The sequence below is a fragment of the Leptonychotes weddellii genome, chromosome 10 (assembly GCF_054177405.1).
Source record: "Leptonychotes weddellii isolate Sample4059 chromosome 10, ASM5417740v2, whole genome shotgun sequence".
NCBI classification, from domain to species: domain Eukaryota; kingdom Metazoa; phylum Chordata; class Mammalia; order Carnivora; family Phocidae; genus Leptonychotes; species Leptonychotes weddellii.
In genome coordinates this window covers 103,703,533-103,729,349 of record NC_138378.1, presented here as the reverse complement: position 1 = coordinate 103,729,349, position 25,817 = coordinate 103,703,533, and the positions used below count along the sequence as shown (strand labels likewise).

At 41.5% G+C, this 25,817-nt stretch overlaps 2 protein-coding genes across 4 annotated transcripts in view; both read left to right on the top strand.

The window, feature by feature from the left end:
• SPATA31H1 (SPATA31 subfamily H member 1) overlaps window positions 1-17,565 on the top strand; it is a 64,936-nt gene extending 47,371 nt beyond the window's left edge. The window contains 3 exon segments of the mRNA XM_081797305.1: window positions 517-17,359; window positions 17,361-17,390; window positions 17,392-17,565. Coding sequence (XP_081653431.1) covers window positions 517-17,359; window positions 17,361-17,390; window positions 17,392-17,565 — 17,047 coding nt within the window.
• A 228-nt stretch (window positions 17,566-17,793) lies between these two features.
• Window positions 17,794-25,817, top strand: part of ZNF512 (zinc finger protein 512) — a 31,730-nt gene continuing 23,706 nt past the window's right edge. For 2 of the 3 annotated variants that reach the window (XM_006747003.2, XM_006747002.3), the window contains exons 1-2: window positions 17,808-18,017; window positions 18,539-18,597. In XM_006747003.2, coding sequence (XP_006747066.1) covers window positions 17,988-18,017; window positions 18,539-18,597 — 89 coding nt within the window. In that variant the 5' untranslated portion in view covers window positions 17,808-17,987. Of the gene's footprint in view, window positions 18,018-18,538; window positions 18,598-25,817 lie in introns of all 3 variants that reach the window. The other variant, XM_031017814.2, reaches the window with a different exon arrangement.

Genomic DNA, 25,817 nt, shown 5'->3' with positions numbered 1-25,817 from the left:
TCTGGGAGGAGGTTGAAGGTGGTGGAAGTTTTTGTTTTTGTTTTAAGTAAACTCTACCCCCAATGTGGGGCTCGAACTCACAACCCTGAGATCAAGAATTGCATGCTCTACCAACTGAGCCAGCCAGGCGCCCCAAAGGTGGTAGAACTTTTAAGAGGGAAGGAGGAAGAGACTGAGAAGGGACGTAGTAGAGAGGGAAGGAGGGATGGAAAGAGAGAGGGAAAAGAGAGATTGTTAGTTGGTTGGTTATTTACTTAGTTTTGGCAGTGGGGATAAACTCTGGGTCCAAAGGTTTAAGAACAACTGGTCTATGGATCATTTCTGATTGGTAGAGGATCATTTCCTCCTGGTAGAGGAATTCTATCCATAAGTAATTGATACTGGGGAAAGCAACCTCTTTTGTTGTTGTTGTTCTCCCTCAGGCCAAAATATTTCACATTTGAAATAGCCAGTATCTTTCCCTTTTCCTACCTTTTTCTGCTTCAAAGCAAATGGAAACTTTTCTTTATTTCTTAGATCAAGTCTTATGGAATTGTGTTTGCCTGAACCACAGGATATGATTTCTTCCTCCACCTCCTCTGTGCTTGTGGCTCAGGAGCCTATTCTACCCTGTTGTGGCTGTAAGAAGGCAAAACATTCTACTGACCACAGTATCTCCTCTGGATCATCATGCAACAACTCCAGCCTGTCACACCTTCCTGTCTTTTCTGAAGGAACAACCTGGAAACTCCGGAGCCATAGTTTACCTCTTTTACCCAAAAACCAGTCTTCTGTGTTCAGGAACCAAGGCACATCCCTGCGTCCTTTTCAGCTCTCAGAGTTTGGGAAATCAAAACTTTTTCAGAATTTGGCAGCTCATTCACCCTTAAGATCTCAAAGCTCTTTTATCAACTCTGTGTTCGAATCCCCAGATCTCTGCCAACAAGAAAAAACAAAGAATGGGAGAGAGAGCAAGAGGCATTTGACATCGGATCATAGGCCAGATTTTGTTTTCAAGGCAAGACCACGATTCTCGGGATGGGCTCCAATCCGGCTCTCTCCTTTGGCTAGGTGGGAGTTAGAGGGACATATGGCCTGGAAGGTTTATACTTTGAGGGAACAAATAGTGCCTCTGCCTGTGAGGGCATCATGGGCAATGCTGAATTATTTAATTGAGGCACAAGGAGGAGTTCCTGAACCAGAGAAACCTCAAATCCAGGTATCTATTCCCATTCATCAAAGCACTGAACAAGGTCTCAACAATAAATCCCCAAACTGTCCATCATTTCAGCTCCGTGTGAATACTGGAGTGGAATCTGGATTAAATAGAACAGAAACAAAAATTTCACAGTCACTTATCCCAGGTAAGCAGTCACAACCTGGGGATGGCCCCCAAATCCTTGAAACCAAGCCCTTAGTTACGTCTTTGGGCACTCCACCTCCCAAGAGTTTAGGAGCTGACATAATTCAAGAGGAAACCACTTTACTGCAGAAGGAGCCAAAACATGTCCTGGAACCTAATATAGAGCAGAGGGTCATAGATCTTCCAGAAAAAAGGATACAACAGCGTAAGACCCACGTGACTAATATGGAGTTGACCCCAAGGCTACCATATCAAGTTACAGATAGCATAAAGGTAACTCCTTTGGCATTACTTCAAGTCATGGATTCAATGGGGATGATCCCAGAATCACATTCAGAAGTGAGAGAATCTGTGGGTTTATTCCCACAGCCACCAGACAAAGTTGGGAAACCAATGGAAACCATGAAAAAAGTGAGTGTAAGCACAAAACCATCATATCAAGTCACTGAATCAGTGGAGGTAACACCAAGTCCTCAGCATCAAGTTATGAAATCAAAGATGACCTCAAGAGCACTGAATCAAGTCACAGATAATGTGGAGGTAACTCCTGTAGCATTGCTTCAAGTCATGGATTCTATGGGGATGATTAATAAATCATATGCACATATCATAGAATCAGTGGGAATAACCCCAAGAACATCATCTCAAGCCATGGAATCAGGGGAAATCAACACATTGTTGGACCATGAAGTCATACCACCAGGAAAGATGAGTCCAAAGGCACAACATGCACTTGTGGAAACTGTGGAAATCACTGTAGGACCACAGCCTGAAGTTAGTGAATCAGTGGACATAACCTCAAAGCCACAAAGTCAAATCATAGAACCACTGAAGATTCCTTCAGGGTCAGTATGTCAAACCACAAGATCATTGGAAATGATCTCCAGTCCATTGCATCAAGTTATGGATTACACAAAAGTAACTCCAGCGGCACTATTACAAGCTATGGATTTCATGGGGATAATTCCACCAGCACAGCCACATGTTATAGAATCTGGAGATTCACAATCTAAAATTGCAAATTTGGCCCCAGGAGCAACTCAGCCAGATGGTTTGACTTCTTCTAGCTCTCCTCCTACTATTGGTCCACCTGGAGTTGTAGAATCTGTGGGTTTACCTCCAAAGCCCCCACTTAGAGTTACAGAATCAGTAGGGATGATTCCAATGCCATCACATCAATCCATACATTCTTTAAAGGTAACTCCAGTAGCACTGGAGTCACCCATGGGAATGATCACAGCACCACAATCACAAGTTGCGGAAACTCAGGATTTGACGGCAAGGCCAGTATCTCAAGTCAAGGAACCTCTGGAGTTGACTCCTGGGTCATGGATTCAAGTGGTAGACTCTGTGGAGATGACTCCACAACCATATCATCAAGGCACAGAAACTATGGAATTAACCCCAGGGCTACCTCATCAAGTCATGGAATCTCCAAGGTTGACCCAGTGGCATCAAATCTTAGAATCTTCAGAGATGAGTCCAAGGCAAAGCCATCAAATTATAGAAACAATGGAGTTGGCCTCTGACCCTGTAATCAGAAATCTGACTGAGTCGACACAGTCACAACATCAAATAATGGAACCTTTAGGGACAGTCCCAAGGTCACTGGGTCAAAGCACAGCATCTAAGGGAATGAGCCAAAAGCCACTGCATCAAGTCACAGAATCTGCAGTAATGACCACTCCATCACTGCTTCCAGGTGTAGAATATTTGGGGGTGAAGCCAATGCCACAACTTAAGGCTGTGGATTCTATGAAGTTATCCCCAGGATTGCAAAATATAAAATCTATAGACATAACCCCAGGTCCAGTCCCACAAATGGTAAAATATGGACAGCTGATCCCAACTGTGAACCCTATAGAATTGGTCCCAGAACTTCAACTGCAGATTGTAAAATCTAATGAGTTGGCCCCTATTCCACAGCTGGAAAGTGAGAATTCTGTGCAGTTAGCCCCAGGGTCTCAGCTTCAAGGTGTGAAATCTATCCATTTAACCCTAGGAACACAACAACAAAGTGGAAAATCTGCTGAGTTAGCCCCAGCACCACAGTTGCAAAAAAGGAAATCGATAGATTTGAACTCCAGTTCACAGTTGCAAGGTCTGGAATATGTTCATTTGGCCCTACCATCCGAGTTTCCAGATATGAAAGCTGTGGAGTTGACCCTAAGACCACTACAGGAAGATATGAAATCTGTGGAGTTGGCCCCAAAGCCATGGTTACAAGATGAAAGATCTAAGGAGACAGCCCCAGTACTATTGCTTAAAGATGTGAAATTTCCTCAAATGGTGGAATGTAGAAAGTTGATTCCCAAAACACAGGTAGAAGGTATGAAATATGAGGAGCCGATCTCAGTGGCACACATTCAAGCAGTAAAATCTGTAGAGCTGAACCTCATGCCAAATCATCAAGCCACAGAACCTGAAGGATTGACCCCATGGCATCAAGCTTTAGAATCTTCAAAAATGATCACAGAGCCAGGATATCAAGGAGCAGAAGCAGAGTTGACCTCTGACACTTGTCACCACGGGAAAGAATCTATGGAGTTGAAAAAATCATCTTTAAGAAGTACTCCAGGGCCATTGAGTCAGACTTCAGAATCTATGCAGGTGAACTCAGTGCCATTCCAAGGTGCTCTTGAGACAATGCTCCAAGGTGTAAAAGCCTTGGAGACTCGAGGGTCTCAACACATAATACAAGAATCTCCAGAGTTGGTACCAGGATCAGAGATGCAAGGAATGAACCCAGAAGTGTTGAACCCAGAGTCCCAAGGTATGAAGTTTGTTCATCTGAATCTAGGACCATATTCAGAATTTATGAACTATAAGGAGTTGAACTCAGAACCACAATTTCAAGGTGTGAAATCTGTGCCATTGACCTCAGAACCACAGCCCCAAAGTACAAAACCTGAGGTGTTGACTCTAGGCTCATTAATGCATGGTAATACATTTATGGATTTAACTGTACCACTGGAAGAATCTAGGAGGTTAATTCCTGAAACACACTTACATGTTGAATCAAGGAAGCTAACCATGGAACCACATTTACAAGCAATGAAATCTGTGGGTCCAACTTCTAGACCAAGGCATCAAGACACACCATCTGCAGAGTTAGCTTCTGAGACCTGGCCACAAGAGGAGGAATCTGTGAAATTAATCCCACAGCAAATCGTGGAAACTACTGGGATAATGCCTAGGCCATGTTTTCAAAAAATTTCAGAGATGTCTCCGGGGCCAGGCTATCAAGACACAGAAACTGCGAGGCTGGTTTCTGAGGCTTTGCTCCAAGTGGCATTGACACAAAAACCAACAGGTCAAGTTATAGAATCTACAGAAATGACTCTAAAGCCACACCTTCAAGTTTTTGAGCCTTCAGAGATACCCCTAAGGTCAGAATATGAAAACACAGAACCTTTTGGGTTGGCATCGTTTCAAGTTGAAAATACCCAGGAGCCAATGCCAGTACCACCATATTCAGTAAAAGGATCTCCAGAATTGACTTTAGGACCAGGAATGCAATATGAGAAATCAGAGCCACTAATGCAAAATTTGAAATCTGTGACGTTAACCCCTGAGTCATCCCCGTTAGTGGTAGGATCTAAACAATTTCTCACAGGACCAAAATTACATGTTCTGGAGTTGACCCCAGAGCCACAGTTGCAGGGAGTAAAGTCTATGCAGCTGGATCCAGAGCCACAATTACAAGATGTGGAATATGTTAATTTAATCCAACAACCAGCTACTACTGGAATGGTAGAATCTGAGAAGCTGGTACAAGAACCAGTACTACAAAGTATAATATCAGAGGAATTGACTAAGGGGGCACAGCTTCAAGGTGTGAAATTGACCCCAGGGCCACATTTGCAAAGTGTCAGATTTTCAGAGTCATCTCCAGGGCCACTTCTTCAAGGAGAAAAACCTGTAGATTTAATCTCAGGGTCCCCACATCATAGTGTGAAATCTGATGAACTGACCCCAGGTTCCCCAATGCAAGAAATCAAATTGTCAGATTTTATCCCAGGGCTGAAGCATCAAAGTGTTATGTCTGTACAATTGTCTCCAGAACCACAAACTCAAGGTATGAAATTTGTGGAACAAAACTCAGGACTATGCTTGCAAGATGTCAGGTTTTCTGATTTGACCTCAGCACCAAAGCATCAAGGTTTCAAACATGTGCAATGTATACCGGGAACACAGCTTCAAGATATACAGTCCTTAGGATTTGTAACAGAATCATCTTTGCAATCAAGCCAAGGGCTCTTGAGTGAAAATATGAAATCTCTTCTGTCTATTGAAGGATCACAGTTTCACAGCATGGAATCTATGAAATTGACCTCAGAACTACAGTTTCAAGGTGTGAAGTCTCAGGAACTGAACCTAGGGCCAAGACAGCAAGATGTCAAATTTTCTGAACTGACTTCAGGGCCAAAGCTTCAAGGTGTCAAATTTGGGGAGCAAACCCCAGGATCAGTGTTTCAAGGTGTGAATTCTGTGGAGATGACTCCAGAGTTAGGGCTTCAAGAATCTAAATTAGCAAAGATGTCTCCAGGGCTTCAAGATATAAAACAGGTGGGGCTTAACCCAGGGCCATGGCTACAAGATGTCAAATTTTGTGATCTGACATCAGGAACTCAACCTCAAGGTGTGAAATCTTCAGACTTAAACTCAGGGCCACAACTCCAATATGTGAAATTTTTTGAGTTGACCCCAAAGCCAAAGATGCAAGGAGTAAGATCTATGGGGTTGTCCCCAGGACCTCAAAAGCAAGTGGTCAAGCCTGAGATGTTACCAGAGACACTGTTTCAAGGTGTAAAAAATTTAGTGATGGATCAAATGTCAAACCTGGAAGGTAACATTTCTTATAAAATTGTCTCCCAGCCACAGAAACCAGATGCAAAATCTATGGAGTTGACTCCTGAGTCACAGTTGCCAAGTGTAAACTATTCTGAGTTGACTAGAAGACCACAGTTTCAAGGTATAAAATCTTCTGAATTGATCCAAGGGCCACAGGTGGGAGGTGTGAAACCAATGGAGCTGACCCCAGGCTCAAAACTTCAAGGTTTAAAATCTGAGTTGTTGATCTCTGAGCCGAAAGATGTGAAATCTGTGGCCTTAACTACAGGACAGTGTCTAAAAGGTATGAAATCTATGTTGCTAACCCCCAGTCCACAGCTGGAGGGTGAGAAATCTGTGGAGATAACTGCAGGACCATGGATAGAACATGTCAAATCTGTGAAAAACACTGAAGATACCAAGCTTCAAGGTGCAAAATCTGATTTGATTCTGCATGCAAGAATTCAAGAATCCAAAGCTGTGGAAACTGTGGAATTGAAATTTGGGCCAAAGATGCAAGGTGAGAAATCTGTGCCTTTTGCACCAGGGCCATTGCTCCAAGGGTCTGAACTGCAAGGTGTGAAACCTGAGGAACTGACTTTAGAGCCACAAACGCAAGATACAAAATTTGTCGACAGTACCCCATGTTTAAAGCATCAAAATTTAAAATCTGTAGAGGAAACTCCAGATTCAGAGCTGCAATATGTAAAATCTGTGAAGTTGACCCCAAGGCTAAAGAACCGGGAAGTAAAATCTGTGAAAGTGACCAGAAGACCAAAGTTTCAAGGAGTAAAAGCTGTGGATTTAGCCCCAAGGCAACAGTTTCAAGGGATGGCACTTGCAAATTTAACTTCTGGACCAGAACAGGATGGCACAATATCTGTAATCTCACCAAAGCAGCAATGTGTGAATTCAGAGCAATTGAAGAGAGGGGCTAAGTCAGATGATGGAATGTCTTTGGAGTTAATTCCAGAGCTAAAACTTAAAGGTAAAAAATCAGTAGACCTCAATTTTGAGTTACAGTTTGAAAGTATGAAATCATTTGAATTGACTTCAGAATCAAATATTCAAGGTTTAAAACCTAAAGAATTCAAACTTGAACCAGTTGAACCACAGTTGCAAAGTATAAAGTCTCCTAAGTTGACCCCAGGGCCACCGTTGCACCAAATAAAACCCTCAGAGTCAGCTTCAGAACCACAACTTTATGTAAAAACCGCTGAGTTAAAACAAGAGCCACTGCTTGAAAGTATGAGATGTATTCAGTGGATACCAGGACCTAAGTTCCAAGCTGTGAAATCTGTAGAGTCAAATCTTGAGTCACAGTCTCAAGGTGTTAAATCTATAGGGTTGAAATCTTCGATACAGTTAAGAGATATGAAGTCATCTGAATTGACTCTAGGGCCAAAAACTCAAGGTACAAAATATACAGAGTTCAACCTTGGGCCACAGCTGCAGAACGTGAAAACTCCCGAGGTGCTCCCAGGACCACAGCTGCAAAAAGGGAAGGCTTTGGCATCAACCTCAGAGCCACAGCTTCAAGATGTAAAAACTATTGAGTTAAAAAAAGAGCCACAGCTGGAAAGTATGAGACGTATTCAGTGGATACCAGGACCTGATTTCCAAGGTGTGAAGTCTATAGGGTTACAATCTCAAGGTGTCAAGTCTGTAGGGTTGAAATCTTTGATACAGTTAAGAGATAGAAAGTCATCTGTGTTGACTCCAAGGCCAAAGCTCCAAGATACAGGACCTTTGGCATCACTCCAGGAACATCAGCCTCAAGACTGTGATTTGAAACCTTGTCTACAGGTTAGAAGTGTGGAATCATGTGACCTGACTTCAGGGTCAAAGCTCTGTGATATGAAATCTATGCCATTGAAATCTAGACTTTGCATGCATGATAGGAAATCTCCTAAATTGACTGCAGAACCAAAGCATCAAGAAATGAAACTCTTACAGTCATCCCCAGGAGCACAGCTTCAAGTTGTGAAGTCTTTAGTGCTTACAGAAGAGCCACAGCTTCCTGGCATGAAATCTGGGGTATTAAGCCAAGGGTCACAATTACAAAGCAATACAAATATAGAGTTGAACTCCCCACTACACTTGAAAAGCGTGAAGTCATCTGAGTTGACTCTTCAGACAAAGCTTCAAGGTATGAAATCTGAGAATTTCAACTCTGGGTCACAGTGGCAAGATCTAAAATCTTCTAAGTTGTCACCTGAGATAAAGTCCCAAGATATGACATTTACTGAGTTAAATCCAAGTTCACAGTTGGAAGGTACAACATTTTCTAAACTGACTGCAGGGACAAAGATTCAAGGTACCAAACGTACAGATTTCAACCTTGGGCCATTGTTACAAGGTGTGAATTCTTCTAAAAGGACCTCAAAGACAAAGCTTCAAAATGTAAAACATAAAGAAAGCTGCCCCAGTCCCCAGGTGCAAGTTGTGAAATCTTCTGACCTGAGCCTGGGATCAAAGCTTCAAAATGTGAAATTGGTGTTCAACCCTGAGCCACAATTTCAAGGAGTGAAATGTTCTAAATTAATCTCAGAAACAAAGTTTCAAGATGTGGAATCTGTGAAGTTCACACCTGGGCCACAGCTGAGAGGTGTGAAATCTTCTGAATTGATACTAGGGACAAAACTTCAAAAAGTGAAATCCATGGATTTCAAGTCAGGCCCACAGTTGCAAGATATGAAATCTTCTAGGTTGATCATGGGTATAAAACTTGAAGATGTAAAATCTATGAATTTCAAGTCTGGACCACACTTGCAGGATGTGAAATCTTCTCAAGTCATCGCAAGGGAAAAGCTTCAAGTTGTGAAATCTGTGGAATTGAAATCTAGTCCAAAGTTACAAGGTGAGAAATCTTCTGATTTGACCCCGGGGAGGAAGTTTTCAGGTGTGAAATCAGGCCCACAGTTACAAGATGTGAAATGTTCTGAGTTGATTATGGGTATAAAGCTTCAAGATAAAAAACCTGCAGAGTTCAGTTCTAGATCACACTTTCAAGGTATGAAATCTTCTGAAGTGATCCCAGGGCCAAAGCTTCAAGAAGTGAAATCCTCTGAGTTCAACCATGGTCCAAAGCTACAAGGTGGGAAATCTGATTTAACTCAGAAGAGGGAGCTTCAAGGTATGAAATCTGTGGAGTTCAACCCTGGACCACAGAGACAAGGTGAGAAATCTGATTTGATGCTAGAGTATAGGCTTCAAGATTTGCAATCTGTTGAGTTAAAACCTATTCCGCAGTTACAAGGTGTAACATCTTCTGAATTAACACCAAAAACAAAGCTTCAAAGTGGAGAATCTGTGGAGTTCCTTACCAGACCCATGTGGCAAGATATGAAATCTCTTGAATTGACTCTAGGTGCAAAGGCCCAAGATATGAAATCTTTGGGGTTTGAGTCAGCCCCACAGTTACAAAATAGGAAATTGCCTATGTTGACACCAGGGGCATGCCTTCAAGGTATGGAATCTATGAAATTCAACCCTGGGGCAAAGTTGCAAGGTGCAAAATCTCCTGAGTCCATAAAGCTTCAAATAATGAAAACCACGGAGGTCAACCATGACCTAGAATTCCAGGTTTCAAAACCCTCTGAGTTAGCCTTGGAATCAAAGATTTGCAGTGTGATATCTTCTGAGTTCAAAGCTGGGAAGCAGTGGCAAGAAGAGAAATCTTTTGAGTTGAAACCATGGCCAGAGCTTCAAAGTGTGAAATTTGTGGTCTACAATCCTGGACCACATTTGCAACATATAAAATCTTCAGAATTATGCAAAGAGACAAAGCTTCAAGATGTGAAATCTAGAGAATTCAATCCTGAGCAACAGTTACAAGATGTGAAATCTTCTGAGTTATGCCAGGGATCAAGGCTTCAAGGTATGCCATCTTTAGAGTTCAATCCTGGGCCACAGTTACAAGAGATAAAATCTGAGTTGTGCACAGACATGAAGCTTCCATATGAGCGATTTCTGGAATTCAAGCATCAGCCTAAATTACAAGGTGGGAAATCCTCTGAATTGAATCCAGGGCCACAGCTTCAGTGTGTAAATGTTAGGGCATTCAGCACTGGGCCACAATTGAAAGGTATAAAATCTGAGTTGAATCCTGGGTCAGAGCTTCAGGGTATAAAATCCCAGGTGTTCTGCCTTGGGCCACCTGTACAAGGTATGAATTCTTCTGCGTTTATTTCAAAACCAAAATTTGGATGCAACTCCGAGCCACCCTTGCAAGGTATAAACCCTTCTGAATTAACTTCAGTATCAAAACTGCAAGGTACGAAGTCTTCTGAGTTGAGTTCAGGGACAGAAATTCCAAGGGAGACATCTATGGTGTTCAACCCTGAACCACATTTGCAAGGTTTGAAATCTGAATTGATTCCAGGGTCAAAGTTTCTTGGTGTAGCACCTATGGAATGCAACCCTGAGCCACAGATGAAGTGTGTAAATTCTTCTGAGTTGAATCCAGAGCCCAAATTACAATGCATAAATTCTATGGGGTATGAACTTGGGCCACCTTTGCAAGGTATACAATCTTTTGAGTTGACCTCAGGGGTTAAATGTCAAGGTATGGGATCTTTTGATTTGAATCTGGGGTCAGAAGTTCTAGGTATAAAATCTGTTATGTTCAACCCTGTGCAACATTTACAAAATGTGAAATGTGAATTGACTCCAGGGACAAAGTTTCAAGATATAACATCACGGGAATTCAACAGTGGCCCACAGCTGCAAGGTGTGAATTCTTCTGATTTGAATTTAGGGTCAGAACTTCAATGCATAAATTCTATAAAGTTTAATCCAGGGCCACAGATGCAAGGCATGAAACCCTCTGAATTGAACCCTACATCAGAATATCAAGGTACAAAATCTATTCTGTTCAACCCTGGGCCACATTTGCAAGGTGTAAAATCTGAGTTAATTCCAGGGACAAAGTTTCCAGAAATCCAGTTTTTGGAGAATCACTGTGGGTCACAGCAACAAGTTGTGCAGTCAGTGTTCACTTTAGGCTCTCCGTTAAATGGTATGAAATCTCTCTTACTTTTACCAGAGCCACTGCTTGAAGATGTAAAGTTTGTGAAGATGAACAAAGAGCCATTGCTTTGTGATGCAGATTCTGTGAAACTGATTTCAGGCTCTGAGCTGCAGAACTTGAAATGTGAGATGTTTGCACTAGAGCCATGTTTAAAAGAAATGAAATTTGTGGCGTTAAATCCAGGGCCACATCCTCAAGGTATGAATTCTGGGGAGTTGCCCTCACACCTCAGGCAGCACAGTGTGAGATCTGTGGTGTTTGCACCAAAGCTGTGTTTTCAAGATGTGAAATCTCTGGAGTTGAGCCCAAGGCCACAGCCTCAAGATGTGAATTCTAAGGATTTGATTTCTTGCCTCAGGCAGAAATCCGTGGTGTTTGAATCAGAGCCATGTTCTCAAGATGTGAAATCTTTGAAGTCAAACCTGTTGCCACAGCCTCAAAGTGCTAATTCTTTAGGGTTGTCGTCACTAAGGTCACCAAGTGTTAATTCTGAGGTCTTTGCTCCAGAACCATGTTTTCAAGATGTGAAATTCGTAGAATTGACACCAGGGTCCCAACAGCAAGGTATGAATTGCCGAAAGTTGATTTCAGGATGGCAAGGTATGAAATCAGTGGTGTTGGCACCAGAGCCAACTAAGAAGTTCATGCCAGGACCAATGTTGAGTAGTGTTAAATTTTCAAATTTGTCTCTAGAATCACAGCAACAAGGTGAGAAACCTTTGGAATTTACTCCAGAACCAAAGTTTCAAAGTATAAAACATGTGAAATTGTCTTCGGTATCTCTGCAACAAGATATAAAATCTGTAGAGTTACCACCGGGGTCACTGCTTCAAAGAACAAAATCTGAGGAGCTAACGCCAAAAAGAAGCTATCAAATCACAGACTCCTCTAAGATAATCCCTAGGCCAGGGCATCAGTTTGTAGAACATGCAGAGATGATCCCAACACCAAAGCATCAAATCTCTAAATCTGTGAATTTGATTTCAATACCAATTTATCACATCACAGAAAGGTTGGCACATCAAGGCAAAGAAACCGTAGACAAATCTGTGGGGTTCACCCCAAAGCCAACAAGTAAAGCCATGGAATCTTCAGGAGTACCTCTAAGGCTAGATCTTCAAGTACCAGAATCTGTTGATCTGACTCCTGTGCTAAGGAATCAAGACTCTAAATCCTTAGAGTTAACCCTAAAGAAAATCCCAGAAACTCTAGAGTTGCTCTCTCAGTCATGGCCTCAAGTTAAGGATTTGGGGGAGTCACATACAAGGCCACTGCAGCAAGTTGTAGGATCTGAAGAGATGACACCAGAGCCCAAGCATCACAATACAGAAACTATGGGGTTGACCTCCAAGGCAGGGCCAAAAGGGAAGGAATTCTTTGGAATGACCCCAAAGCCAATTAGTAAAACCACTGGATATGCAGAGAGAGTTCCAAGGCCCTATCCTCAAGCACTAGAATTTGTGGAGGTGATCTCCGAGAAAAGACTGCAAGGGGAAGAATTGGAAGCACTGACTACAAAGTCATTACATCATGTCCCAGAATCTCCAGAGGTGACACCAGGGCTAGGATATCAAGTTCCTGAATTTGTGGGTTCAACCTCTAAGCAATGGCTTCAAAGAGAGGAATCTTTAGATTTGTCCCCAAAGGAAATAGGTCAAGTTGCAGGACATGCCGAATCTGGAGAGCTCACATCTGAGACATGGCAGCAAGGGGATAGATCAATGGGGCTAACACAGTCACAGAATCAACGTATGAAATATTCACAGATAGCTCCAGGACTACGGAGTCAAATTACAGAATTTATGAGGATTACTCCAAAGCCACTAGATCAAGTCACAGGATCTGCAAAGACGCAGCTTCAAGCTGCTCAACCAATAGGGATAACCCCAGTAGCTCCCCCAAAAGTTATTGAATATGTGAAAGTGACTCCTGGGCCACCACTTCAGGTTGTGAAGTCTGTAGCATTAACACCAGGGCCAGCCTCTCAAATGGTAGACTATGTTGAGTTGACTCCAAAACTGCAACATGTGAGACCTTCTGAGTCTACCTCAGGGTTATGGTTGCAAAGTGTAAAATCAAAGGAATTAACCACACAGCCAAAACACCAAATTTTGGAAATAATGAAGTTGACAGGGTTTCAAATTGTAAAGACTGTGTTAATCCCAGGGCCACCACTTCAAATTGTAAAATCTGAGGAATTAGCACCAGGACCAATTCCTCAGATTGTAGAACCAATAGGAGTAGCCTTAGGATCAGCTATTGATTGTTTGGATTTATTCCCAAGGCCACATCTTCAAGAAATGGTAGAACCTGTAGAATTAACTCCAAGGCCAAATACCCAAGTAAAACCTGCAGAATTACTCTCACAGCCAGCATTTTCATTTGAGGAACCTAGAGTGTTCACTCATGAACAAGGGCTTCAGGCTGTGAAAGCAAAAGGGATAAAAATAGGGCTTCCTCAAATCATGGAATGTAAGGATTTGAATCTAGCACAGGTATATCAGAATAGGGAATCTGAGGATTTTATGTCAAGAGAGGAGTTACAAATAGGGAATTATTTCTCTAGATTTCTACAGAACTCTTCAAACTCACTCATCTCAAGCTCTGTTGAAGCATCTGAATTAGGAAGCCTTTGTGATTTGGAGATGCCAGAAGTATCAAGGGCCTTGGATATAAAAAACCTTGGGACAGATATTTTGCAGCCTGAAGAGTCCTTTATAGACCCTACTGTGATACAAGCTTCAACCCTTCCCTTGTCCCTTCACAATCAACCCTCTGATAAGATAGCTAACACTGTAGAAACCCCACATTTTGAGATCCCAGGAGTGGGTGTCATATCTAAGAGGACTGATAAGAAGCAGGTGGAAAAGCTAGAGAATTCACTCCAGTGCCTATCCCAACATCCACTGCAAAGCTGGCGATCACCATCTAGGACCTTCCAGTCAGGATCAGGAACTCAAAGAGGCTTTACCTGGTCTGTCCTGGGCAGACAACAGAATGTCTGGGAGAATCACTCCTGGAGACAGCGACTACCTAGAAAATATCTCTCCAACATGCTAATGCTGGGGAATGTCTTGGGAACCACTATGGAAAGGAAGCTTTGTTCTCAAACATCTTTAACGGGAAGAGCGACTGAAGATACCTGTCAATCTATTCAGAATTTATTTGGGGTTCCAGCTGAACTGATGGAATTTTCCCAGAGTCTGCTAGAGAAGAGTCGAAGTATTATTTCTCAGACTTCAGTGTTCAAAAACTACATTCAGAGACACACTTCATGCCATGGTCATCAGCAAAGAATAGCCTTAAGGATGTGGACACGTAGCTCCATGTCCTCCATAATACAGCAATACTCTGGGACTAGAACAAGAATAAAGAAAAATTCGAAGCTCAGTGATATATCCCAGGAAGTCATTCAGCACATGCCTGTTTCACGTACAGGGGGCCAGCCTCCTGCCACAGTAGGTTTAGAGTCTTCCTTCAATATAGTTTTCACTAGGAAAGATTCTGTTCCAGTGGAAGAGAGTGAGAACTCACAGAGTAATTCACAGACGAGGATTTTTGAGTCCCAACAGTGTCTCAAGCCAAGTTACCTTCCCCAGGCCAAGACTGACTTCTCAGAACAGTTCCAGTTGCTACAAGATCTGCAGCTAAAAATAGCAGCAAAACTGTTAAGGAGTCAGATACCCCCAAATGTACCTCCACCTCTAACTTCAGGTTTGGTTTTAAAATACCCTATCTGCTTACAGTGTGGCCGATGTGCAGGATTTAATTGCTGTCATAAATTACAGGGCACTTTTGGGCCTTACCTTCTTATCTATCCACAGCTCCACCTTGTAAGCACTCCTGAAGGCCACGGAGAGATTAGGTTGCATCTTGGCTTTAGGTTGCGAACTGGGAAAAGACCCCAAGTCCCAAAGTACCACAGAAGAGACAGACCCATCACACCAAGGAGTCCTATATCACCATCACTAAGGAAAGCTAAAGTCTATACTCGAGCTTCCAAGAGTCCTACTTCTACAATAGATTTCCAGTCTGGATCTTCCCAATCTCCTGTACAAGTCCACATCAGGCGAAGGCAGTATAGCGGCCCTGACCTAGGAAAGACAGAAATTGGAGAGCTGGGACACTATGAATTTACTCAAGTTCACTCTCTACCAGAGAGTGACTCTGAAAGCAATCAGGATGAAAAATGGGCTAAAAGGAGAACCAAAAAGACCCATAGTTCAAAATACCCAATGAAAAGAATCACTAAGGGAGGCAGAACACAAAACACAAAGTTCTACACAAATGGTAGAACCACAATACGGAGTCCTTCTAGGGACTTACCAGCCCAGTTAAGAAGGAAGAGGAATGGAACATCTCACACAATTACTGCCTCTTTAAAAAGACAATCTAAGAAATCCTCCCAACCCAAATTTATTCAACTGCTTTTTCAAGGCCTAAAGCAAGCATTCCAGACAGCACACAGAATTATGGCTTTTGCTGGGCCAAAGCCTGAGGACAGGTCAAGGCCAGACCATTTGCACTCAAGCAAAAACCACCATCTAAAACAAAAAGCCAGAGATTATTCCTTATCAAGAGATATCAAAAGAGATAGGATGCCAGTTGTCAAGCTAAAACCAACAGACATAACCACTAAGCAGGAGAAGATATTATGGGAAGAAATAGAGCAATTCAGATCAGCTCAACAACCAAAAAGAGATAGCTCTTTCCAACTCAGACGTACCCAACTGCCCAAGCCAATAGTTTCTAAAAGAAGTGCCATTTTCAAAACCACTTCAGTCGGACAGTGTATGGGTATTGTTCAAAATGACAGTAGCAGCAAAGCTAAGAAAAACTTCCGCAGAAGTGAAATCTCTAGCCAGGAGTCCAAGAACTCCAAAACAGGAACCAGAGTTCAAGCCCGAGGGAGAAATCTACATGGTTCACTTAAGAGAACCTCACAGAGTCACCTTAAAGAGAAAGTCACGCCCAAGAAGCGAAACCACCATAGCTTCTTAAGGGAGAGAACCCCGTGTAATTCCTCTGAAAGGAGCCATCGCAGTCCCTCTGAGAGGAGATGTCGCAGTCCCTCTGAGAGGAGCCGTCGAAGTCCTTCTCTAAAGAGCCACCAGAGTCCCTCTGAGAGGAGCCGTCGAAGTCCTTCTCTAAAGAGCCACCAGAGTCCCTCTGAGAGGAGCCATCGAAGTCCTTCTCTAAAGAGCCATCACAGTCCCTCTGAAAAGAGGCATCAGAGTCCTTCTGAGAGGAGATGTCACAGTCCCTCTGAGAGGAGCCGTCGAAGTCCTTCTCTAAAGAGCCACCAGAGTCCCTCTGAGAGGAGCCGTCAAAGTCCTTCTCTAAAGAGCCATCACAGTCCCTCTGAAAGGAGGCATCAGAGTCCTTCTGAGAGGAGATGTCGCAGTCCCTCTGAGAGGAGATGTCGCAGTCCCTCTGAGAGGAGCCGTCGAAGTACTTCTCTAAAGAGCCACCAGAGTCCCTCTGAGAGGAGCCGCCGAAGTCCTTCTCTAAAGAGCCACCAGAGTCCCTCTGAGAGGAGCCATCGAAGTCCTTCTCTAAAGAGCCACCAGAGTCCCTCTGAGAGGAGCCATCGAAGTCCTTCTCTAAAGAGCCATCACAGTCCCTCTGAAAGGAGCCATCAGAGTCCCTCTGAGAGGAGATGTCGCAGTCCCTCTGAGAAGAGCCATCAAAGTCCTTCTCAGAGGAGCTATCACAGTCTCTCCAAAAGGAGCTATCAGAGTCCCTATGAGAAGAGATGTCGCAGTCCCTCAGAGAGGAGATGTCGCAGTCCCTCTGAGAGGAGCCATCGCAGTCTCCTTCAGAAAACTCATCACAGTCCCTTAGAGGGGAGAGGACACAGCCCTTTTGAGAGAAGACAGCACAGGCCCTCTGAGAGGAGCGGTCGCAGTTCCTCAGAGAGAACTCATTGTAGTCCCTCTGAAAGAAGTGGACACAGGCACTCTGAGAGGAGCAGACACAGTCATTCTGAGCAGAGCCAACACAGCCACTCTGAAAGGGGCCAACATAGTTGGTCTGACAAAACCCATCTCAGTCCCTCTGAGAGAACTAGTCACAGTCCCGCTAAGGAGAGACTCAAGCACAGCTCCCCTAGGGAGAGGCTCAGACATAGTCTGTCTAAAGATTGCAAGGGTTACTCAAACACATCTCCTAGGGACCACACACAAAATACTCCAAAGCAGGGCAAGTTTAGAGGCCTGAAGCTAACAGACGAGAAGAGATTCGCCCCCATTATTCATTGACTGGCTCAAGTCTTCACCGAGCTGCCCCTTTCCTGGCTTCTTTCCTGCTCAGCCACTGCCTCCAATACCTGCATCCTCAGCAATCAAAGAGCCTCTAAGCCTCTCTACCTGGGGGCGGGGGGAGGGTGGGCGGGAATGGGTCTGAAATTTCTCTAAGATAAATAAAGGGGCAATAATTGATCTCCACCTAGAAAGACCACTCGTCGTGCTGGGTGGGGAATGGAGGGTGGAGGGATATTTGGTGTCGCGCAAACGGATGGAACGCGAGCAAGGGGTTCTGAGGGCATGATAAGGCTCCAAACCCCACCTACAGCCTCCCGGGGCGGGGGTCTCAGAGGAGGGAGGCGTGTCACGTGACTCACTCCGGCCGCAGCCCCCTCGGAAGCTGCCAGGCGGAAGTAGACGTTCAGACCTGGGACCCGCGGCGCCGACTCCACATCCGGGAGAAGAGAGGAGAGCGGAAGTGGCGTTGGTCTGGCCGGAGCCCTTGGGTGGATTTGTTAGGCGTGGAGAGGGAGTGATGTCTTCCAGACTCGGTGCAGTACCCGCCGTGAGTTTCTCGGTTTGACCGTTATGCTTTAGGGGTAGCGCTGTGGAGCCCGCAACACGCGGTCCCTCGCTTTTGTCCCATGCTCAGAGTTGGTTTTATCAGAGCCCATCGTAGGCCCCACCCTTCTAGGTCAGATCTACCTGTCTCCCTTTTCCCCCCCACTTACCGCTGACTGTTCCCACTTCCTTGGATTCAGTTTCTCGCCATATTGCCATTAGTTTCTGTTCCTTTTATGTCCCCAGTACCTCCCATATCCGTTGTCCTCTCTTTTCGCCTCCCTTTAGAACCTTTATCTGGGACAGAGCTTTGGGAATGGTGGAGATGAAGACTGTGGTGTTGTCAGCTGCCTTAACTCTGTAGGAAGACAGGACGACACACTTTTCTTAAAAAGTCTTGCCTTTTTCCGTTTGAGGTAGTTGCCTGGGGAGAGCATCATTTCTTCTGGGCACAAGGGGATTCGTCTTTTTGTGGTCAGGGTTCAGAGGTCCCTAGCATTCACTCATGTGCTTGCGATTTGCTAGACTCCGGAACCCACATCCTTTAAGCAGCAGAGGAGCACGAAGATCGTGGGAGCTAAGAAGTAAGTGAGGTTTTCTGGGATCCATTTATAATTGTGTCGCCAGCGCTGTCCAGTAGAACTTCCTGTGATGATGAGAAAATGTTCTGTATCCGCACTGTCCAGGACCATAGCCACGTATGGCTTTTGACCACTTGAAATGTGGCCAGTGTGATTGAGGAACTGAATTTTTAACTGTATTTAATCTTAAATTTAAATAGCCACCTGTAGCTAGTGCCTACGTGATTGGACAGTGCAGGTCTAAACCTAATATAGGGGAGAAGAACCTAGCTTGCAAAGAAAAGTACGAATTATATTAAAAATGGAACATATGACTTAGTGTAGCCCCGCATGTCCTCGGACATCAAATATATACTCATGAATACATTGATGAACATGGGAAGGACTGATAAAAATGGCTGTAAGAAATCCTTTTATTTTCAGACTATTTGGCTTTAAGACTGGTTGTTTATTTCGTACACTGAATGTGCTAACCTTTTCCATATTAGAGATTCTTATTAACTAGATATTCATTGGAAGGAATTAATTAATTCAGATAACATTTGCTGAATATCTATTATGTGCAATATTAACACATATATCTGTTAGATATACAGACAAGAAAAACACAGAATAGTCTAAAAGGGGAGATAGGCAAGTACATCAACATGATTAGGTGTAAGTAAATATTTTTAAACAGGAATTTAATATAGCATTTGGGGGTCAGGGGGTGATAGTTCAGAAGGGAAGAGTTGCCAGAGCAAGTACTCCTACTAAACAGACTTGAAAGTCAAGGAATAATGCAGTTAGCCAGAGGAAGAGGTATTTTTTATAGAGAACAGAATGTGAACAGGTAAAAGCATTTAATGGAATAGCAAGTGGTTAATTGTTAAAAAAATATAAAGATTAACAGGTCCTCATCTATTAATCTGAATCAGAATCATTGGAGTTAGGGCATAGGAATCCTTTTTAACTGACTTTGTAAGAGATTGTGAAGTTTGAGAACCATTGGTGAGAAGTGAGACTAGAAGAGACTAGAGGATGAAACCCTGGAGAACATCAGCATTTAAGGACTGGGTAGAATGAACAGAGGCTGCAAAGGAAACTGGGATGAACTGAAATAATTTTCTAATGAAGTCTAAGTAGTTGCACCTAGAGAATGAACTAGGGTCTCTGAAAGATTCTTGGTAGATCAGAAAGGAGCTGAAAATTGGTCAAACTTTTCACTCTTGTGGTTAGAAGCTGAGGCCAAAAGATGTGCCACAGACAACAAATTATAAAGTTACTACAATTATGATCATATTGTTCAAACCAAAGTCTTTTTCTTGCCATATTTATGGAAAGGGAAGTTTGAGATTAATCTGGGTTTTTACAAGCAATCAAGTACCCTCATTTGACAAGTATTGTTTTTGTTGAGTCCTTTAAAAATGAAAGAGACCTATAGGGAGGGATTCCCTAACTACATTGATTTAATTTCCAAGATGTTAATCATACTGATTATATGAACTATTGATATTTATTTATTTATTTATTACTGTGCTTGTACTTATTCATGAGAGGGGATATGGGTATATCTGAGTCCTACACTGACAGTAAAGACATTCCTATGAGGATAGTTTACCAAGAGGAGTCACATGGGACTTGACTCTTAATGGCTTCTTGATACTATTAAGTCTTGCTAGTAGGCATTGTTCCCATTGTTTTGGATGGTGGGTTTTGGCCCTAGAGGCCTGCCAATTCCTATTAAAATTTTTTAAATACTTTTATTGAGGTATAATTGAAGTACAATAGACTGCATATTTATAGTATACATATTTAAAGTATACAGTATGATCAACTTTGATGTATGTAAGTAACCATAACAGTGTCACCACAATCAAGATAACATTTCCATCCCTCTGAAAACATTTTTTGGGTTTCTTTGCAATCCATTCCTTCCTCTACTCCTGTTCCCAGACACCACTGACCTTTTTTCTTTCTAGGATTTTATATAAATGAAATCATGTAGTGTGTTCTCTTTTTGCATGATTTTTTCCACTCAAAATAATGATTTTGGATGAAAATTCATTTTTATTGCTGAACAAAATTTCATTATCGATAACATTATGATTTGTTTAGCCATCTACCTTGAAGGATATTTGGGTTATTTTCATTTTGAGGGTATTAAAATAAAGCTGTTATGAACATCCACGTACAAGTCTCTGTGTAGAAAAATGTTTTGTTTTTTCTCTCGATAAATACCTAAGATGGTATTTATTTACTAAGATTTACCATCTTAGGTTGATTGGGTCTTATGTCAGAAGTATGTTTACCTTTTTAAGAAATTGCCTGTTTCCCAAATTGCTGGTATTATTTTATATTCTTACCAGCAATGTATGGGAATAAGTCTTTAATTTTAGTCAATTTTATGGGTATATAGTTGTGTTTCATTGTGATTTTAATTTGCATTTCCCTGACAAATAATGATGTAGAACTTCTGTTCATGTGCTTATTGGCCATTCATATATCATCTTCTGGGAAGTGCCTGTTCATATCTTTTGCTCATTTAAAAAAATTGAGTTGTTTGTCTTACTATGGAATTGTAGTATTTTTAAAAACTATATTCTGAATACAGTTCCTTTGTCTGATAGATGTGTCTTGAATATTTTCTTCCAATCTCTGATTTGCATTTCGTTTTCTTGATGGTGTGTTTGAAGACCAACAGTTTTGTTTATTTTTATTTTTATTTTTTAAAGATTTATTTATGTAGTTTAGAGAGAGGGGAAGGGCAGAGGGAGTGAAAGAATCCAGAAGCAGACTCCCTCCTGAACGTGGAGCAGCCCAACTTGGGGCTTGATCCCAGGACCCTGAGATCATGACCTGAGCTGAAGCCACTTAACTGACTGAGCCACCTGGGTGCCTTGAAGACCAACAGTTTTATATTCATCATTAAAAATGATTAAAATGTTATTTTTTCCTTTTATGTTTCTTATTTTTGTATTCTATTTGAGAAAACTTTGCTATCCCTAACTGCAAAGATTTTCTCCTTTGTTTTTTTTTTTTTTTCCAATTCATTTATTTATTTTTTTTAAGATTTTATTTATTTATTTGAGAGAGAGAATGAGATAGAGTGAGCATGAGAGGGGGGAGGGTCAGAGGGAGAAGCAGACTCCCTGCCGAGCAGGGAGTCCGATGCGGGACTCGATCCTGGGACTCCAGGATCATGACCTGAGCCGAAGGCAGTTGCTTAACCAACTGAGCCACCCAGGTGCCCCATCTCCTTTGTTTTTTTCTAGAAGTTTTCTGGGTTTTACATTTAGGTCTATTGACTTGGTTAGAGTTGATTTTTTGTGGATGGTGTGTTATAAGAGTCAATGTTAATTTCTTTTCATTTTGTATATCCTGTTTAAGACTTCCCTATTCAATTGCCTTGGCACCTTGGTCAGAAATTATTTCAACATCTATATGTGTGGGTCTGTTTCTGGACTCCTTATTCTGTTCTATATATCTGTCTTTTTGCCAATACTAAACTGTCTTGATACTGTGGGATTAGAGTAAATCTTGAAATCAGATAGGGTAAGTCATCTAACTCTTTTGTTCATTTTCAAAATTTGTTTAGTTATTCTAAGTTCTTTGTCTTTTTATATAAATTCTAGAATTAGTTTGTCAATTTCTATAAAAATAAGCATGCTAGAGTATTGATCAGTATTGTATTGAATCAGTAGATCAATTTGGGGAGAATTGCCATTTTAACAATACCGAGTTTTCTGACTTATTTTTTTTTTTTTTTAAAGATTTTATTTATTTATTTGAGAGAGAGAGAATGAGAGACAGAGAGCATGAGAGGGAGGAGGGTCAGAGGGAGAAGCAGACTCCCCGCCGAGCAGGGAGCCCGATGTGGGACTTGATCCTGGGACTCCAGGATCATGACCTGAGCCGAAGGCAGTCGCTTAACCAACTGAGCCACCCAGGCGCCCGAGTTTTCTGACTTATGAGCATGCTATATTTTTCCATTTATTTAGATCCCTAACTTCTCTGTAAGTTTTCATTATAAAAATCTTGATTATCTTTTGTTAGATTTGTTTTTAGGTGTTTTTTTATATTATTGTAAATGATATTATTTTTATAAGTTCATTTCTAGTTGCTTGTTCTTTTTTTTTTTTTTTTTTTTTTTAATATTTTATTTATTTATTTGAGAGAGAGAGAATGAGAGAGAGCACATGAGAGGGGGGAGGGTCAGAGGGAGAAGCAGACTCCCTGCCAAGCAGGGAGCCCGATGCGGGACTCGATCCCGGGACTCCAGGATCATGACCTGAGCCGAAGGCAGTCGCTTAACCAACTGAGCCACCCAGGCGCCCTCTAGTTGCTTGTTATTATCTCAGTCTAGCCACAGGGTTGTCAATTTTGTTGGTCTTTTCAAAGAACCAGATTTTCTGTTACCTCTTCTAATTCATGAATTTCTCCCCTTCATTATATTTTTCCTTCTATTTATTTTGGGTTTACTTTCCCCTTTTTAAGTTATCTTAAGATGAAATCTTGTCATTGATTATAGATCTAATTTTCTAATAGGAGTATTTAGAGCTGTGAGTTTCCTTCTAGGTACTGCTTTGGTTGCAATCCACAAATTTTGATGTGTGTATTTTTGTTGTTAATCACTTCAGAATATTTTTGAATTTCTCTGGTGATTTTTTTTTGACCCATGAATTGTTTACAAGTAGATTGCTTAATTTCCAGATTTATTTTTTATTTTAGATCTACTGTTCTTGACTTCTAATATAATTCTAATGTAGTCAGAGAATACATATATGATTTTCATCTTTTTTTTTTTTTTTTAAGATTTTATTTATTTATTTGACAGAGAGGGACACAGAGAGAGAGGGAACACAAGCAGGGGGAGTGGGAGAGGGAGAAGCAGGCTTCCCGTGGAGCAGAGAGCCCGATGCGGGGCTCAATCCCAGGACCCTGGGATCATGACCTGAGCCAGAGGCAGACTTTTAACGACTGAGCCACCCTGATTTTCATCTTTTTAAGTTTAAAGTTTATGGCCCAGCATATACTCTGTCTTTTTGAATGCAATGTCTACTTGAAAAGACTGTATCCTGTAGTTGTTGGATGTAGTGTTCTATAAAGTGAATTCTAGAGTAATTTAGCTAATAGTGTTGTTCACATCTTTTGGGTCTTTACTGAATTTTTGTCTAGTTCTACCAATTCCTGAAAGGAGGAGGTCTTAAAATTTTCTACTAAGACTATAGAATTGTTTGGTTTTTTGCTTTAATTCTATCAGTTTTGCTTTGTGTACTTTGAGCCTCTATTACTAGACACATGCAATGAGTAATTACGTCTTTGTGATGATTTGTTACTTTTATCATTATGAAGTGTCCCTTTATATCTCTGGTGATACTCTTGTCTTTTTTTTTTTTTTTTTAAAGATTCATTTATTTGACAGAGATAGCGAGAGAAGGAACACAAGCAGGGGGAGTGGGAGAGGGAGAAGCAGGCTTCCCGTAGCGCAGGGAGCCCGATGTGGGGCTCGATCCCAGGACCCTGGGATCATGACCTGAGCCGAAGGCAGACGCTTAACGGCTGAGCCACCCAGGTGCCCCTCTGGTGATACTCTTGTCTTAAAGTCTGTTTTATCTGGTATTAGAATAGCCACTCCAGCCTTCTTGTGTTTGTCGATTGTGTGGTATAATTTTTTCATCCATTTATTTCCAACCTATTATGTCTTTATATTGAAAGTTTGGGGGCACCTGGCTGGCTCAGTCAGAAGAGCATTTGACTCTTGATCTTGGAGTCTGAGTTCAAGCCCCATATTGGGTATAGAGATAACTTAAATAAATAACAATTTAAAAAAAAAAAGAAAAGAAAGTGTGCCTCTTGTAGGCACAATATGCAGTTAGTAGACCCTTGAACAACACAAGGGTTAGGGATGCTGACCCCCAACACAGTTGAAAATCCTCATACAACTTTTGACTTCCCCAGAACTTAACTACTAATAGCCTACTATTGGCTGGAAGCCTTACTGATAACATAAACAATCGATTAACACATATTTTTTATGTTATATATTATATACTACGGTGTTCTTACAATAAAGTAAGCTAGAGGGAAGAAAATATTAAAATTACCAGGAAAAGACATTTACAGTACTGTACTGTATTTATCGAAAAAAATCCATGTATAAATGGACACATATAGTTCAGACCCATGTTGTTCAAGGGTCAACTGTATTAGAGTATTGCTTTTTTATTCACTCTTGAACAGTCTTGGGCTTTTTAACTGGAGTGTTGAGATCATAAACATATAAATTAATTATTGATATGGTTGGATTTAGGTCTGCCATTTTATTTTGTGTTCTCGTACCCAGTGTTATATCTTATTTTAAATTATTTGAATATTTGGTGTCCAATTTTAGTTTATTGATTTTTGAATCTCTCTTTTTCTTTTTCTTTTTTTTCCTCTTTCTTTCTCTTGTGTGTAGTGGTTGCTTTAGGAAGTACAATATACATACCTATTGTTTCATAGGCTACTTAGAGTTAATATACTACCACTTTGCTTAAATGTAGATGCCTCACAACCATGTAGATTCCTTAACCCCCTGCCTGCTGACCATTAAGTTATAGCTGTCATATGTATCACATCTACATATATTGAAAACCTTACCAGATAATGTTAAAATTTTGTTTTAAAGAGGGTTTTGTTGTTGTTGTCATTGTCATTGTTAATATATTTACCCAGCTATTTACCATTTCTTTTGCTTTTTCTTCATTCCTAAAAATCCAAATTTCTCTCTGGTATCATTTTCCTTCATCATATCTGGAATAATTTCCATTAGCATTTCTCATAGAGCAGGTCTGCTGACAACAAATTTTCTTGTTTTTTTTTTTTAATTTATTTATCTGAAGAAGTATGTCTCAGGGATATTTTCACTGAGTATAGAATTTTAGATAGACAAATCTTTTGTCTCAGGATTTTAAAGATGTTACACTGTCTTCTGTTCTCCTTGGTTTCTGTTGAGAATTCTGTGATCATTCAAACCATTGTTTTCTATATGTAACATGTCATTTTTTTCTAGCTGCTTTCTAGATTTTTCTCTTTTAATATTCGGTTTTGAACATTTTCATTAGGATGTGTCTAGGTGTGTTTTTCTTTGAGTTTATCCTATTGCATGTTTGTTGAGCTCCTGGAATCTGTAAATTTATGTCTCATTGAATTTGGGTGATTTTCCACCATTATTTTTTTCAAATGTATTTTTGTGCCACAGT